Source organism: Mus caroli, unplaced genomic scaffold (genome assembly GCF_978045245.1).
Source record: "Mus caroli unplaced genomic scaffold, Mus_caroli_1 scaffold_7, whole genome shotgun sequence".
Taxonomy (NCBI): Eukaryota; Metazoa; Chordata; class Mammalia; order Rodentia; family Muridae; genus Mus; species Mus caroli.
In genome coordinates, this window is record NW_028227262.1 from 23,198,692 (window position 1) to 23,213,558 (window position 14,867).

Below are 14,867 nucleotides of genomic sequence, written 5' to 3' on the forward strand. Positions count from 1 at the left end.
CAATGAGATGGTTCAGGTACTGGTTGGTCTCCAGGACAGAAGAGATGGGACATTGGCTGTTTAAAACATGGGGTGAGTAAAGGGCAGGTGGAAGTTTCCCCTGATACACAAAAGAATGCTGGAGAAGACAGGAGAGGAAGAGGAGTTACAGGGAGGGTGAGGAAGAGAGTGGAGGGATGGCTGGGAAGAGGTCTCAACAGTACTTTGTAGGCACTGAGAATGATGCTCTGGTGGACTGGGAATGAGCTACAGATGTGACAGCATATGGACCCATGCAGACCTCTGGGGTGCCAGCATGCTGAAGCCTGGGGTGCTAGCGAGAGAATGGGCTGCCTAGCCTGGCATGCTTTACAAATGTTAGTATTTGTCCTGTGGACCGTGTAAGAAAGGCAGAGCAGGCAGAGGTCTTTTATGGTCAAGGGAGAGTGTTTCAGTATGTGTGTGTGTGTGTGTGTGTGTGTTTGCAAGGATGACAGAAGAGAAGATACTCCGCTGGAGGCCACTCTTTGGGTGGGAATGCAGCAGACGCACCAGCCTGCAGGACAAGGGAAGGATAACTCCTTTGAGTGGGGAACCTGGACATGACATCACACTGTTCCATCGATGTACATGATTCACTTCCTGGTCCTCTGGGATTGACACTGCCTGACAGTCAGAGCCTAGAAAATGTGGTGTGAGAATCTATTCCTTCCCCCACCTCAAATACCTTCTACAGTGATGACTGTGAGGGGCGTATTGATGAGGTGGCAAAGGCTGTATATGGAGGGAAGACAAGCCAGTGCATATGTGTGTGTGTTCATTTGGTTTGGTGTAGGGAGAAGACTAGGGGAAAATGCCAAGAGTGTCTTATTTTATAGTCATAGGGGAGGCAGGGGGAAGAGATCCTCTCCTGGGCTTCTCTGAGGCCAAGATGCTAAGTTCAAAAGGAGAGAGTAGAGTGTAGCTCATGGCCCTAGGGGCTGCATCAGTTGGGAGCTGGAATGAGACCCAGAATCTCAGCACAACTCCAGATCCTGACTCACAATTCATACAATGAAAGGATTCCTAGTCAAAGTCAGAGATATTTTGTTCTCATTTGGTCTTCCAACAGTGTCACCTCTGACACCATCCTTAGCCTCTGCTTATTCTTGGCAACCTTACATCACTCTAATCTTGATTTTCTACCCCATGGTAGAAACCAGGTTCTGAACTTCAGCTGGGCTTTCCCGAAACATCTCTAGATCCACAGAGCTTCCAGGTTGCTCAGGCTTTGAGAACTCCAACCTGACTCCACATCTGGCTACTTATGGACAAAGCAGCAGGCATGGAGAAAAGAAGTTCTTTGCTCTTGGCTGCAAGGTCTATATTATCTATCCCCCATGACTCAGTGGGAATGAAAGAATTGTAATACTTAGGGATAATCTACCTACAACCTTTAGTTTCAATGAAAGAATTGTAACACTTAGGGATCATCTATCTACAACCTTTAGTTTCCACGCTTAAAGAAAATGGAGACAAAGCATCAGCAACCTGACTGGCTCAAGGTTTGGAGGGTACAAGGCTGAGGTGAGGTGACATTGGATAACAATGACATCTTCAATATCACCTCCCCACTGTCTCTTCTCTATGTCACTGTTCAAATCACATCTTCACTTGAGCTAATCCCTACTGCTTCCATCCCTCCTGTAAATGAGGTTTCATGACGATGCATGGCTGTACCCTGCCATGTGGAGCCATGCCCACGTTCCCATCCTGATATTAGATCTCAGGTCTCTTGCCATTATTAACTCCAATGCCATTTCTGCCATTTGTGGTTAAATTGTTGATTTTGAAGGTATTCAGGTCAATGCTATCTCTGATAAGCTGTCCTGTAAGGCACTGCATCGCAACACACCATGCTTTGGGTCTATCTCCACCACTAGGGTAAAGGAGCTTGGTCACGTGCCATAGTCTATAGCTAATGCTATTCCATAGCACTGCTCCCTAAATGGAACCAGTTTGTTAAATAACTACAGCAGCCTCCTGCTTGACTCTCCTACTCCCCTCACTCACCTTCACCTTCTTTAAGGGCATTTCTCACAACAGCCAAAGACACTCTTTTGTACATCAGATCATGAAACTCCTCTGCAAACCCTTCCTTAGGAAGCCCATTTCTTGCTCTGCCCCTGGCTCCCTGCTGCCTCCCTGGCTGTATCTCTTGGCCTCAACCACATTGCTGCCCTTCTCGCTGGGCATCCTAGCAGACACTACCTACTGTAGCCTGGAGTCCTTTTCCTCATTCCTCCCTCATACTCCAAAATATCAATGTGGCTGCTTCTTTCTCCTATTACAGACCCTTGCTAAAATCTTAAGGAGACTTCCTAATTTAACTTATTTAATAGGTGCATTTGTGATGTTTGTGATTTTAAATTTTATATTATTGGGAACATGCCAAGCATTCTATTATACACACACACACACTCCAGTGTACCCTGCCTGCCTCACTTCAAACTCATGATCTCTCATCATCCAGGCTCTGCCCTCAGTCCTGACAGGTTACTCTTGGCTGACATTAATTTCCTTCTTTGACTGAGCTATTCTGTTACTTAAGAGTACACCATTGAACAAGCCACCTAGGCTTGCCTCTTTTGGGTCACCAGCACTGCTATGTATCCTGATTAGCTCGCTCATTTTCATGGCTATGTGGTCCTTAGCTGTGTAAATAGATCTTGGTTTATTTATCCATTCTCGTGGGGATAGGCATGTGGACTGTTAGCAGTTTGGGGCTATTATAAACAGAGCTTCATGGGCTTTTCTGTATCCGTATGCTGTGTGTGCATGTAAGGTTTTCTAGGGCAGGCAGCTAAGCATGGGTTTTTAGGGCTTTAAGTCTTGGTTTTACTAAGTAATGCCAGAATGTTTCTAAAGGCATCTTTAAATAATTTCTTAAATGAACTCCCACCAGCCTTGTACAAGTTTCTTTTGATCTAGATCTTTCCCAACACTTGTTATTCACAGACTTCTTAATGGCAAGTTGTATGCTGAGTGCATATGGCTTTACACCATGGTTTAAATTAGAATTTCCGTGAATACTAATGAGATAGATGGGTCTTCTCTGGTAGGATTACTGGCCATTGGAATCCCTCTTTTGTAAAGAAATCAATAAAGGTAGTTTATTAACTTTCTAGTGAATTGTGTTATTTCTTGTGTTGGTAGGTTTTTATACACTTAGAAACCAGTTTTGGTGAGTTTTTTATGAACACACTCTCGGACTTTGAGCCTGCCTCAATGCTTATTTTCACCCTTCCTGCTTCTCACAAAACCACCCAGGCCAAGACCTTGCCTAGACAGGAAAATGTCCCTAAAGTTAAAGCAGCGTTAGTGCAGAGGTATCTGCTCTGTCATACCTATGTTTCCTCTAGACTTCAGCCCAGCGTTATTTCTCTTCCAGCAGCCTCTGAATGCCTTAATGGGACTAGAAAATATAATGATCCAGTATTTTCCATCAAATTCAGCAAAGTGGGTATTGTAAAATCCTTTTATTATTTGCTTATTTTGCAAATGTACAGTGGGGTTTTGTTTTGTTTTGTGCTTTTTTTTTCCCGAGACAGGGTTTCTCTGTATAGACCTGGCTGTCCTGGAACTCACTTTGTAGACCAGGCTGGCCTCGAACTCAGAAATCCACCTGCCTCTGACTCCTGAGTGCTGGGATTAAAGGCGTGTACCACCACGCCCAGCACTATACAGTGTTTTATAATATTTTTATTTTCAGTCCCAGCTGGTCTTGAACTCAAAATCCTCCTGTCTCAGCCTCCCAAGTACTAGGGTTATAGGTATGTGCCACCACTGTACCTCATTTAAAAACTCTTTTCTTATTATTATTTTCCTTCCTTCTCTGTTTTGGTGCCTAAGAATAGCATTAAGCACACAGTTGCACTCATTAAATACTTCCTGAATGAAGAATAAACTCTCCAACAGCGATATGCACCTTATGGGAGGCCCCAAAGCACTAAATCGATGAACCTTTCTATCATCACATAGAACACATCACAGCTCACTGCACCCTTGAATAACCTGTCATGCCTTGGGCTTGTTTGGCAGCAAGAGGCAAACAAATTTAGACTGCTAAGCTTTGACAGCTCTTCACTTTGTCTTCAGACTGAGGAACGGAGTTTGATGATGTCTAGGCCAGCTAAAAACACTTAGGTTTTGGCCAAGGTCTCCTTACATAGCCCAGGCTAGCCTCAAATCTGAAATCCCAAATTTGACTCTATCTCCAGAATGCTGGCATTACAAGAATGGGACACCAGATCTGGCCCAGTTTAAACTTCCTGTCCCCATTAGTTAGGATGCCAATATTAATACAAACAACAAGCTCTGGCCAGGACAGGAATTAATCTTCCAGTGAGTTCAGAAAATGATGAGGATTCTTGCAGTTTTTAAAAATCAAATAATCCCCTTCTCTGCGATGCACATGTCATCCTGCTAAGGAAACTGAGCTGTTAAACTCACAGTCTTCTTAGCTACACAAGGCCTCACAGTAAAGAGGGACTGGTGTTAGTGACCTAAAGTGGTCCATTGATGACCTTTTCTGAGACCTTCAAGCTTAAGTTGCTAATCTGACTCCACCACAAACCAATCTCAGGTTCTTCCCTCAACTTTTCCCAACACTGCCAACATCATTAAGTTCCAAAATAAAGAAACAAATAAATAAAACACAAAGCTTTCACAATCACAGGGTAGAACAGAAAAGGTAAGTGCAGCAGCATCCACAGAGACAATGAAGGCTGTGAGCCCAGCTGGCCCTCCTCTGTGGCTTCCAGACACTGATAGCATTCAAGAGAAGCACTCTCAACTCAATAAGACCACCACCACACACACACACCACCACCACCACACACACACACACACCACCACACACACACACACCACCACCACCACCACCACCACCACAATTATGAAGCCAGCTCCTCTGCACTATACCTTCAAGTTCTTGGTCTGGCTAAGCACACATGCCTCTCGCAGGACACTGTAACTTATATACAGTGACCTCAGTATTGGGAAAGTTCTCTCTCCACCATTCAGCACTATGGCCTCGCTTTTCTCAGCCCCTTATTATCCCACAGCATTAAAAAAAATGCCCCCCTTACACACACTCACTACAAGATCAAAATGCACACAGTCCCAGACAGGTGGTCCCTCAAAAAAATTACCATAAACAAGATGGAGGCAAAGTTCATCAAGTATCCTGGGAAACGATCTTTCCAAGTCAGTTTGTCTTCATCATCCTGAGGTGAAACAAGAGAAAGAGACAATCAGAAGGCACAAAGAACAGATATTCATCCATTCCTATTTTTACATAAATTTGCATGCCAACCATTTGCTGCTTTATGGCTATTTTTGTAGTCACTGATGTCATCTTACTCTCAATATCAACAGTAGCCCTCTTAATTTTGATTGATAGCATACACCTCAAATCCCAGGACTCAGGATGCTAAGGCAAGAGGATCGTGACTTTGAGCCCAGCTTGGGGTTCAGGGAGAGGCTGTGAATCATAGCCCTGAAGATGTTTAGAATTGAGACAGCAGCTCTGGCAACCACAAAAGACCCTGAAGACCATCTGCAGCCATGTTTGCAAAGTGCAGAGAAAATAGCAAAGAACATGGTGTTAGCCTGCAGGGAGCCACTCATCAATGCATGCAACAAGTCAGACTCAAACTTAGCTTGGCAGGACCCCAGCCCCTGCTCTCTTTCCTCTCCATCTCATGCTGGTCTCAGAACAGACCTGATTTGGCTCTAGCAACAGTGCCATCTAGCCTCGGAAAGCTTGTACTGTAGGCTGAGCATCTTCTCTGCCTACAGCTTCTTTCCATCATCCTTTGTGTGCCCATAGCAGTGCCAGACATAATGAAGAGACTGAAGAAAGTCCTTCCGATCAATCACTGTCATTGAGGGTTCACAGCCTAGAGTAACAGTGACAGTCCAGCCACTCTTAAAAGGTGAAGAATCACCCATTAGCTCGGGAGTGAGGGCCAACTAGGGAGGGAACTATGGGGGCTGTAAGGAGAGGAAGGATTTGTCTTGTGCATTTGGACCAAGAGTAGGGCTGAGCTGGCTTGAGGGGCAATGCTAAAATGATACTATGATTGGGGTCATTTACTTCTTAGCGCTTTCACTTGAAGATGATGTATATAAGTCATTTTACTTCAGTTTTCATAATGACCAGAGAATGTGGTCTCAGACTCCCAGCCTAACAAGCTTCGCATCACACCATAAGAACAAACTCAGTTCTAGACGGTGACCATTCTGAAGAGATAAGACTCACATAAACCTGTTTCCCATCAGACTGGAATAAGATTCATTCACATTCTCCCAAGTGACACCGAACAGAAAGAGGGTGTGGGATGCCTTCTTTCCATCCGTACTCCAGGTTCAACAGCACACCATGGCTTTCCTATAGTACCCTGAAAATATTGTCAAGGAAGTCTCAATATAGGCTGCTGATGACACTGCTCCAAAAAGAAAAATGGACTCATGGAGGGGCTCCTCTGTCTGTGGTCTTCCCAGATACAGATAAGAGCCTGATAAACACACTTGGGGCCAGTCCACTCATCAGACCCAGCCTGAGCACTTGTGATGGAACAGACTCTGGGAAGATGCTCAGAACAGAGAGGAGAAAGCCGGAGAGGGCCAGAACTAGTGTAAAGACCTCCAGGACCACAGAGACAAGGAAGCAAAGATGAGTTGGACAAAGAAGATGGTTTTCACTATTTTATGTGAAAGAAGACAACAGAAGAGCATTGAGTTAGATGTCCTCTAAGGAGAAAAGCATTCATGTTTGACGGAGATAGCCTTGTGTTTGTTGGAAGATCACCCCTTTCATGTTTATGGTGATGGGATTTTGTTTGGAAGGCACACATCCTATCATACACATAGTTCTTACATTCAGACATTATCCAAACACAGGAAGCTGAGAGGAAAGTCAAGATTATACACTGTCCTCCAAACTAGGTTACTAGTAAAAATAACAGCAAAAACAAAAAAGTACTTTGTTTAGTGTGTTGGTTTTAGAAATGAGGTCTTTTTACATAGCCCAGATTGGCCTTAGATTCATAATCCTCCTGCCTCAGCCTCCTGCTTGCAGGGACCTCAGACATGCACCATTTAACTGGCACGAAGCAGTTTTTAATGATAGGAGCTCGGCACTAATAAAAGAAGCCAAGGAAATTCTGCCATTCACAGGTCCATGCAAGGTGTGAAGATTCATTGTAAAAGGCTATCCATTTCCTAGAAGTCACATGACCAGGGTGTGGCACAGCAGAAAGAGAACTAGAATTGGAACCAGAACATGTGACTTTCCCTGCACTTCTGGTGTGAGTGTGTGTATGTGTGTGTGTGTGTGTGTGTGTGTGTGTGTGTAGGCCATGGGACGACTTTTGGTGCTCTTCACCTTTTTATTGGGATAGGGTCTCTCGTTGGCTTAGAACTCACCATGTAGGTTAAACCAGCTGGCCACCAAGCCCCAGAGACTCTTATACCTCCCCATCCCCCAGTATTGATATATAAATGCACCACCACACCTGTTTTACTTTTTGTTGTTGTTATTTAAAAATAAAAATATGGGTTCTGGGACTGAACTTGGATCCCCCACACATATAGAGCAAGTGCTTTACAGACTGAGCCATCTCCACAGCCACACAGCAGTTTCCCTACTGTAAAATAATCATATCCCTTGTTTGTAAAGCAGTTGTAGACATCACACTAAATTAGCATGTGTTTTGAAAAAGCCCATTTAAGAGCATTGCAGGCATAGCAGGAAAACTCCTAGACTGTCCTACCTGTAACATAGGGATAACAAAGCCAGTCTCACCAAAGTGGCAGAGTATTGTGAGGGTCACATGAGTGAATGCACAGGACAGAGCTTTAGGAACTGTTTGGCGAATACAACAGTGAGCTCAATTAGCTTTGATTACATCAAAAGCAGGTGACTATGGGGCACTTAGCTAATGTCACCATTGTTCAAACACCAGCCTAGCTGTCATCTGTTCTTTCTTCTTTGTCTCTGCTGTCTGTGCTTGTGTCCCTTGACTATTGCTCCCACATGTAGATCTGTGTCCAACAAGTAGGACAGTAATGTCCACATAGAACTTCACACAAGTCCCCTTCTGGAAAACTGGGTATTTAGAAATGAAACCACTTAGAAAGTAATAGATGAGAATATTATTTTAATAAATCCCTTGAAATAAAGGGATTTTTAAAAAGTGGCAGTTGTTCTTGTGTTTTTTACATATTAATATAATAAAATTCATCTTTATTAGAATGCAGTTCTGCATATTTCGATGACCCTCTGCAGTCATGTATGTATGATCACAACATAAATCAAAATAGAAAGTGATTTTTATCATGTTCCCACATTCTCCTCCTTTGTCTGTAAACTCTGTCCCCAATCTCCAGAACTAGCAAAGTCTGTTTAATGTCCCTCTAGCTTAGGGTCCTGTGGAATGTCAGCATACTGCAGTGTATAGCTCTTCCTGAGTGTGGCCTCTTTGACTCGGCACAGCTCACCTGAGACTCACCCTTGCTGTTGCCTAGCTCAGTTGTTTGGCCCTTTCAATGAGGGATGGTCTATGTTTCACCATACAGATTTTAGTCCCTTTGCCCTCTCACTGCCCTAGGGAATGTTTGGATGGTTTCCAGCTGGGAACAATTAGGAGTGATGGCCTTCCAAAATCTGTATACCCATTTGGATACAAATAAAAGACATTTTCATGTCACTTGGGAAAATATCAAAGGAATGATTTGCTTGGTCATACTGTAGGCTTATGAGTGACTTTATAAGAAGCCCCAAACTGCTTCTAAAGTGGTCGATGCACCTTCCATCAATAGCATGTGATAGTTCCTTTCCATTTTTAACTAAACATCCTTTAGAATAGGTTTTTATATTTTTGGATTTATAAAAAGCTTCAAAAACAGTACAGAGAACTGTATATACCTTGCATTCAGTTTTTCATGGAAGTACAGTACATTTTTCACAACTCATAAACTAGTATCATGCAATATTAAGAACTAAAACTTCATATTCTATTTGTACTGTCTCAGTACAATGCCTATCTCCGGGTCCAAGGTTACAGCTAAGGTACCACATCCTGTTCGGTCATTCTCCCACCTTAGGTGGTTTATCAAAGCCTCTCAGACTTCGCTTGCTGTTGATGGCTTGGTCAGCTTTGAGATATGCTAGTCAAGTTCTTTGTAGAAGGACCCACAACATGATCCTGTTTAAACTTTGTCTAGAGTTATGTTTGAGGGAGGTAGACCAGAAGTCAAGGATCATTTTTATCATTTTTTTCAAGGATAGAGACCCTGATTTCTTGGTAGGATTTTCTGAGGTATGCTAGATATCTCTACTAGAAGCTTTCTTTCCCCACTTTCTGTTCTGTGCTCTTTAGAAGGAGGTACCCATTACTATCTTTGAAAGTATGGAATGATACTTTCATCTTTGAGTGAGCAATATGTACAGGCACATATATGTTTTTAATATATACTTTTAATAACTATAGGAGAATATAACCAATCTTTCTCCAAACTCTAAAAAAAATAATAATAAAACACAAAAAAATGGAGATAACAAATGCCAAGCCATCAGTAAGCATCATGCTCAGCTTAGAATTGGCTTTGGCCTTCAAAGAAAACAGGATGTTGGCCTCTTCCCTTCTCTTTCTTCCAGGATGCCTACAAAGAACAGAGGCCAGGCAGCAGCAACATCTGGGCTCATCTGCCTCCTCACCTGCTGACTATGAACAAGAGACTCTGAAATGAGAATGGACTGGTTTTGTTAGAATAGTCATATATCAAGCCTGTGTTCCTGCAAATTTGGGGACAGTATCAAAAAGAGGGAAAGGAATCCAATAGACTTAGAAACTCAGTACTTGGTGAGTCTCATCCTGTGTCTGTCTCTGTATTAACTGAGCAATTTTGGGTGTTGTTATTGTTCAGTTTCTCTGAACACTATTACACCTTCCTCTGGAATGGGACAAGTAGAAAATTTGTCCTTCTGGGCATTCAAGGAGAATATCATGGTGCATACAGCAGTCTTTGGAGAACGGCAAGTTCCAATGTAGACAGACTTATGAGCTGTGTCTCTTCTACTCAGTAATGATGAATGCATATCAGACTACACTGAAGATACAAAGAAAAAGGTACTTTTTCATTCACAAGAAACCCTGACTTGGGAGGAAACAAATGAGAAAGATCAACACAAATTATGGCATGGGCGAAAGACATGCAGAATGCCGTGGACACAGAAGACTGGACGATTTATTTGTTATTAAAGGCTGATCTTTTTTTTCAAACAAAAATGATGAGGATATTCCAGAGAAAGCTTTAGAGTATATGTTCTAGTTTGCCATGACCAAAAGCAATTTAGGGAACAGAGGGTATATTCCAGCTTACAGCCTATAGTCTGTCATGAAGGGAGACCAGGGCAGGAACTGAAGCAGAGGCCATGCAGGAACACTGCTTACTGGCCTGTTCTCTATGGCTTGTTTGGCTTACTTTCTTATACCCCCCAAGACCACCTGCCCAGGAGGGGCACCACTCGCAGTGGTTTGGGCTCTCTCACATCAATCATTAATCAAGAAAATATCTTCATGTATCTGTCAAAAGGCCAATCTGATGGAGGCATTTTCTCAATTGAAGTTCTGTCTTGTGAGATGACCCTGGCTTGTGCCAGGTTGAGAAAAAAAAATGCCAGTACCCCATGTTCAAAAGCACCGAGCTATTACAGCTCTCATGACTATGGGATGGGTCTGCATAATAAGAGGTAGGATATGTAGACAGAATCATTAACTCAGGAAAATGAAAAGGTCAGCTCAAGTGCCAGAACACAGTGCATGTCTCGCTCCCACAGAGAAAGTCAGAGGTCAGAACAGAATGGCTACTTGCAAGCAGCAGGTAGTCTCTGATCTAAGGCTGGGTAGCAAAGACTTATGGAGCAGTCCGAGTTTTGTCTTCTCATCATAGCCTATAGTTCAAGGAATGAAGCAAAGCAATGTCTCCGAGGACAGCCAGCGCCCTGGGCCTATGGCCTGTAACAGGCCAGTCTTTGTGTTCTGGCTCTTTAGAAAGCTACTATTGGCTCACTCTTCCATAATGAAGGGTTGCTTCTACATTTTAAATTCTAAATAATGTTTAGAGTCCTTTAAACTGTAATACAAGCTGTGGTTGTCGACTGGACTGCCATCTTCCCTTCCTGCCATATTACAAACAACTCAGTCTAACAAGCACTAAAAAACTTGGTACTGCCTATGCAAAGTCTGCCATCTTTAATGTTCTTACTGTCAACCTCATCGGCTAGTTTACTGGACCAGAGTCTGCATAGATAGTGCTTTTTAGGTCTACCAAGCATAGTGGCACACAGCTGTTAATCTCAGCACTGGGAAGAGAAGGAAGGAAGATTAGGAGATCTTTGGCTGTATGTTGAGTTCAAGGTCAGCCTGAACTAAAGGGACTCTATCTCCAAAAACTCAACAAACAAACAAACAGCAAGAACAACAACAACAGCTCTTCAGTTCCTCTGTGTCTTCCAGCCTTTCAAGCACCCTCCTCTAAATAATGGCCTGTTTTCTGGTTGTTTCCTGATCCGTTGAACACCAATCATCAGCCTATTGCTTCAGCTATACACAGATCTACACGTGTGCTTCTGAGCCTCATTTTCCGACTGCCCATGTTGGAGGGTTATGAAGTTGGTTCACAATAGTGAAGTAGATAAAGACTACTGCACACCCCTGGAGTAAGCTGCCAATATTATCACATACTCCTTATCTCCTGGCCAGACCTCTCAATCTTCATTCATGGTAATTTCTAAGCTGCTTCTCCTGTCTAAACCCTCAAGTACACACTGAAGTCAACAATGCCATTTAAGAACCTTGCCTTCTCCCTTTGTAGTCCAAACATCCAATTGTCCTTCCTCTTGACTTCAGCTCTTCCTATCTTGTTTAGGTGTTTAGGACTTAATTCTGTGTGTGTGTGTGTGTGTGTGTGTGTGTGTGTCTTTTTTTTTTTCTCTATTGCGTCCATCTAATTTTGAGACAGGCTCTCTTACAGGACCTTGAGCTCACTGCTTGCTGGCTGACCAGCAGGCCCCTGGGATGTACTTGCATCTTTTCCCTCATCACTGGGGCTATAGACATTCACTGCTTATATACCCAGCTTTCACATGGCTTCTGGAGATATGAATTCGGATACCATTTTTGCACAGCAATCACTTTATTTGTACCCACCTAGGCCTGACGTTCACCTCCCCCTCCAAGAGCTTTGCTCCTTTATGTTGAACCTCTGTTCACAGTCTTCAGTGCACACTTTCTGAATCATAGGCAGAACTTGTTGAAACAGGTCCATGACATCCCTACCTCTGCCACAATCTAACTCTGTTGGTCTAGAATAGAGTCTGAGAATTCCCATTTCCAGTAAGCTTTTATGTGAGCCTTGTCTTGGCACTGGTGCTGGTGGCCAGGAGACCACACTGAGATAGCCAGTCTCTTAAACCAGTTCTTTTCTTTTCTTTCTTTCTTTTTTTCTTTTTCTTTTTTTTTTTTTGTTGATAACAATTCTTTATCTGGATGTCAAAAATTAATCTTATACAATCAGTTTTTTTTTTCAAAGATTTCATACCTTGTTCAATTTTTAAAACTGTTTTGCTTTCACTTTTGCGTTAAACATTTGACTTTACAAGAAACATTTTAAATCTTTGCCTAACTTAAACAAACAAATTTAAGAAACAGAAAGTAGTTAAAATATATTTATAATACAGAGCTAGGAAGATGACACAGCATGAGGACCTGAATTCAAATCCCAAGAACTCACATGTATGTAATAGCAGGAAACTTTTAAAAGTAGTTACCACAACTACAGGATAGAAAACCACCATACAAATATATTTCATGTATCTATATCAACAATTTGAAAGGGAAATTAAGAAAAAGGAATCCCATTCACAATAACATTACCAAAATAGGAATATAACTAGAAGATGAAAGTTCTGAACTCAAGAAAGAATAGTTCATTAATAAAATAGTCATAGAGGATATAAATAAATGGAAAGTTATGCTGTGTTAAAAGAATGAACAATATTAACAAGTCCATGTTGCTCATAGTAAATATTACTCAATGCAATCCCCATTAAAATTTGCATCGTAGTTTTCTACTGAAAGAGAAAAAAAATCTCATACTTGTGTGGAATTTTGTGGTCACATAGACCTCTGTGTATCAAAGACAGTGTTGAACATTAAAAGCAGTTTTGTGGATATCATACTACTGATTTTTTAAATACACAGTAAAAACAACATAACTGAGATGCCTTATTAATATGTACAAAACCAGCATATAAATCAATAGGGAAGGATGAAGGGTACAGAATGAAGTCCATGTATTTATTAATGAAAGTATCAAAAAATATACAACAGGGAAAGTACAATAGGGAGTGCTGGAGAGATGGATATTAATATGCCAAAGAATAAACCTGAGTACTTACATAATTTCATATACAAATGTCAATATATTAAGAGCTTGAATGAAATGTCTTAGTATGTAAGACTTTCGGAAGAAAACATTGAAGATTTCCTGAATTCTCAGGCTAAGCAATGACTTTCTCTTGTGTATGACCAAAACATAGCCAACCAAGTAGAGGCAAACAGTATCCCATCAAAATAAAAAAATCAGAAAACTGTCAACAGATGTTGGGAGCTGACGCTTAGCAGAAAGTGGCTATCATCTCTGCAGTCATCTCAGTCTATTTACTTACAGGTTGGTATTTTTCCACCCTGACGAGAGACTTGTTTTCCAAGCATGATATTTTTGTAAGAAGCCCACCACAGCTGAAAACAATCTGATAACATCTTGTTTTTCTCCTATACATCCTGGACCTATGGTTAAGTGTTTCCAGCTGTATTCCCCAGCAAGTGCATATATACCCATAGTTGCCTTTCAAGAAACAAGGCTTGAAACTCCAGACTTGAGCAGATAGTCTGTGTTGTCTCTATTCTTTGAGTCTCTTGTCCCTCAGTCCCCACTCGCTCTCTTGCAGACCCTGTTGACTGACCCATGGACCAGGGCAAACAGAGTTATGAGCTAAGAGTCAGAGAAAATACTCATAAGCCACGTGTCAATTTGCCAAATATATGAAGACCTCAGCTCAATAGCAAAACTTCAAATAACTAACTTAAAAAGTAAGCACAGAAGAATAGTATTTCCTCCGCCCCCCCCCCCCAAAAGACCAGTAATTGCACAAGAAAATGTTTCCTGCACCAAGGGTGAAAGCAATACAAATACAAATCCCAAACAATATCTTCTAACAACATTAGAATCATTGTTTTTTAATAAAACAAACTAAATCTTGGCATAGACTTGTGCAAAATGAGACCTTTATATTCAAGAGACCTAGGTATGGCTGTTCAACTTGCAAACACACCAGATAAAGGAGTCCCCATTTAAATCACTTATGCTGTGGCTGGCAACCATCCAAGGGCCTTGGACACACCCTATTTAATCTTGCTAGATACCTTAAAGTGACCATTTTGATCCCCATGTTCTAGAGGGAACTAAAGAGCCTAGAAAATGAGGGAACTCGTTCACAAGCAAAATAGAGCTCTGGAATTCAATGTGCTCAGGGCTAGCATCCTCCCATCTATACCCTCTCACAGCTAATGCTGTTCCTGTCATCACAAATGTACCTAGGACATTAGAAGAGACAGATGCTATTAAATCCAGGGAAGGGGGTTCAAGAGGGGATTCGGATCATCTTGACAGAGATTAAATAAGTTAAGAGTTGTAAATCACCCATGAGAGTTTAACAACAATTACCTGACAAAAGATGGAATAAAGAAGAAAACACATATATGCAAAATGAAATATTT

The 14,867-nt window shown here is 41.9% G+C and overlaps 1 protein-coding gene across 5 annotated transcripts in view; it reads right to left on the reverse strand.

Annotated features, from left to right (window-relative positions):
- Ano2 (anoctamin 2) overlaps positions 1-14,867 on the reverse strand; it is a 320,900-nt gene that overhangs the window by 69,785 nt on the left and 236,248 nt on the right. For all 5 annotated transcript variants that reach the window (XM_085839879.1, XM_085839877.1, XM_085839878.1 and 2 more), the window contains one exon: positions 5,172-5,246. In XM_085839879.1, coding sequence (XP_085696005.1) covers positions 5,172-5,246 — 75 coding nt within the window. The remainder of the gene's footprint in view (positions 1-5,171; positions 5,247-14,867) is intronic.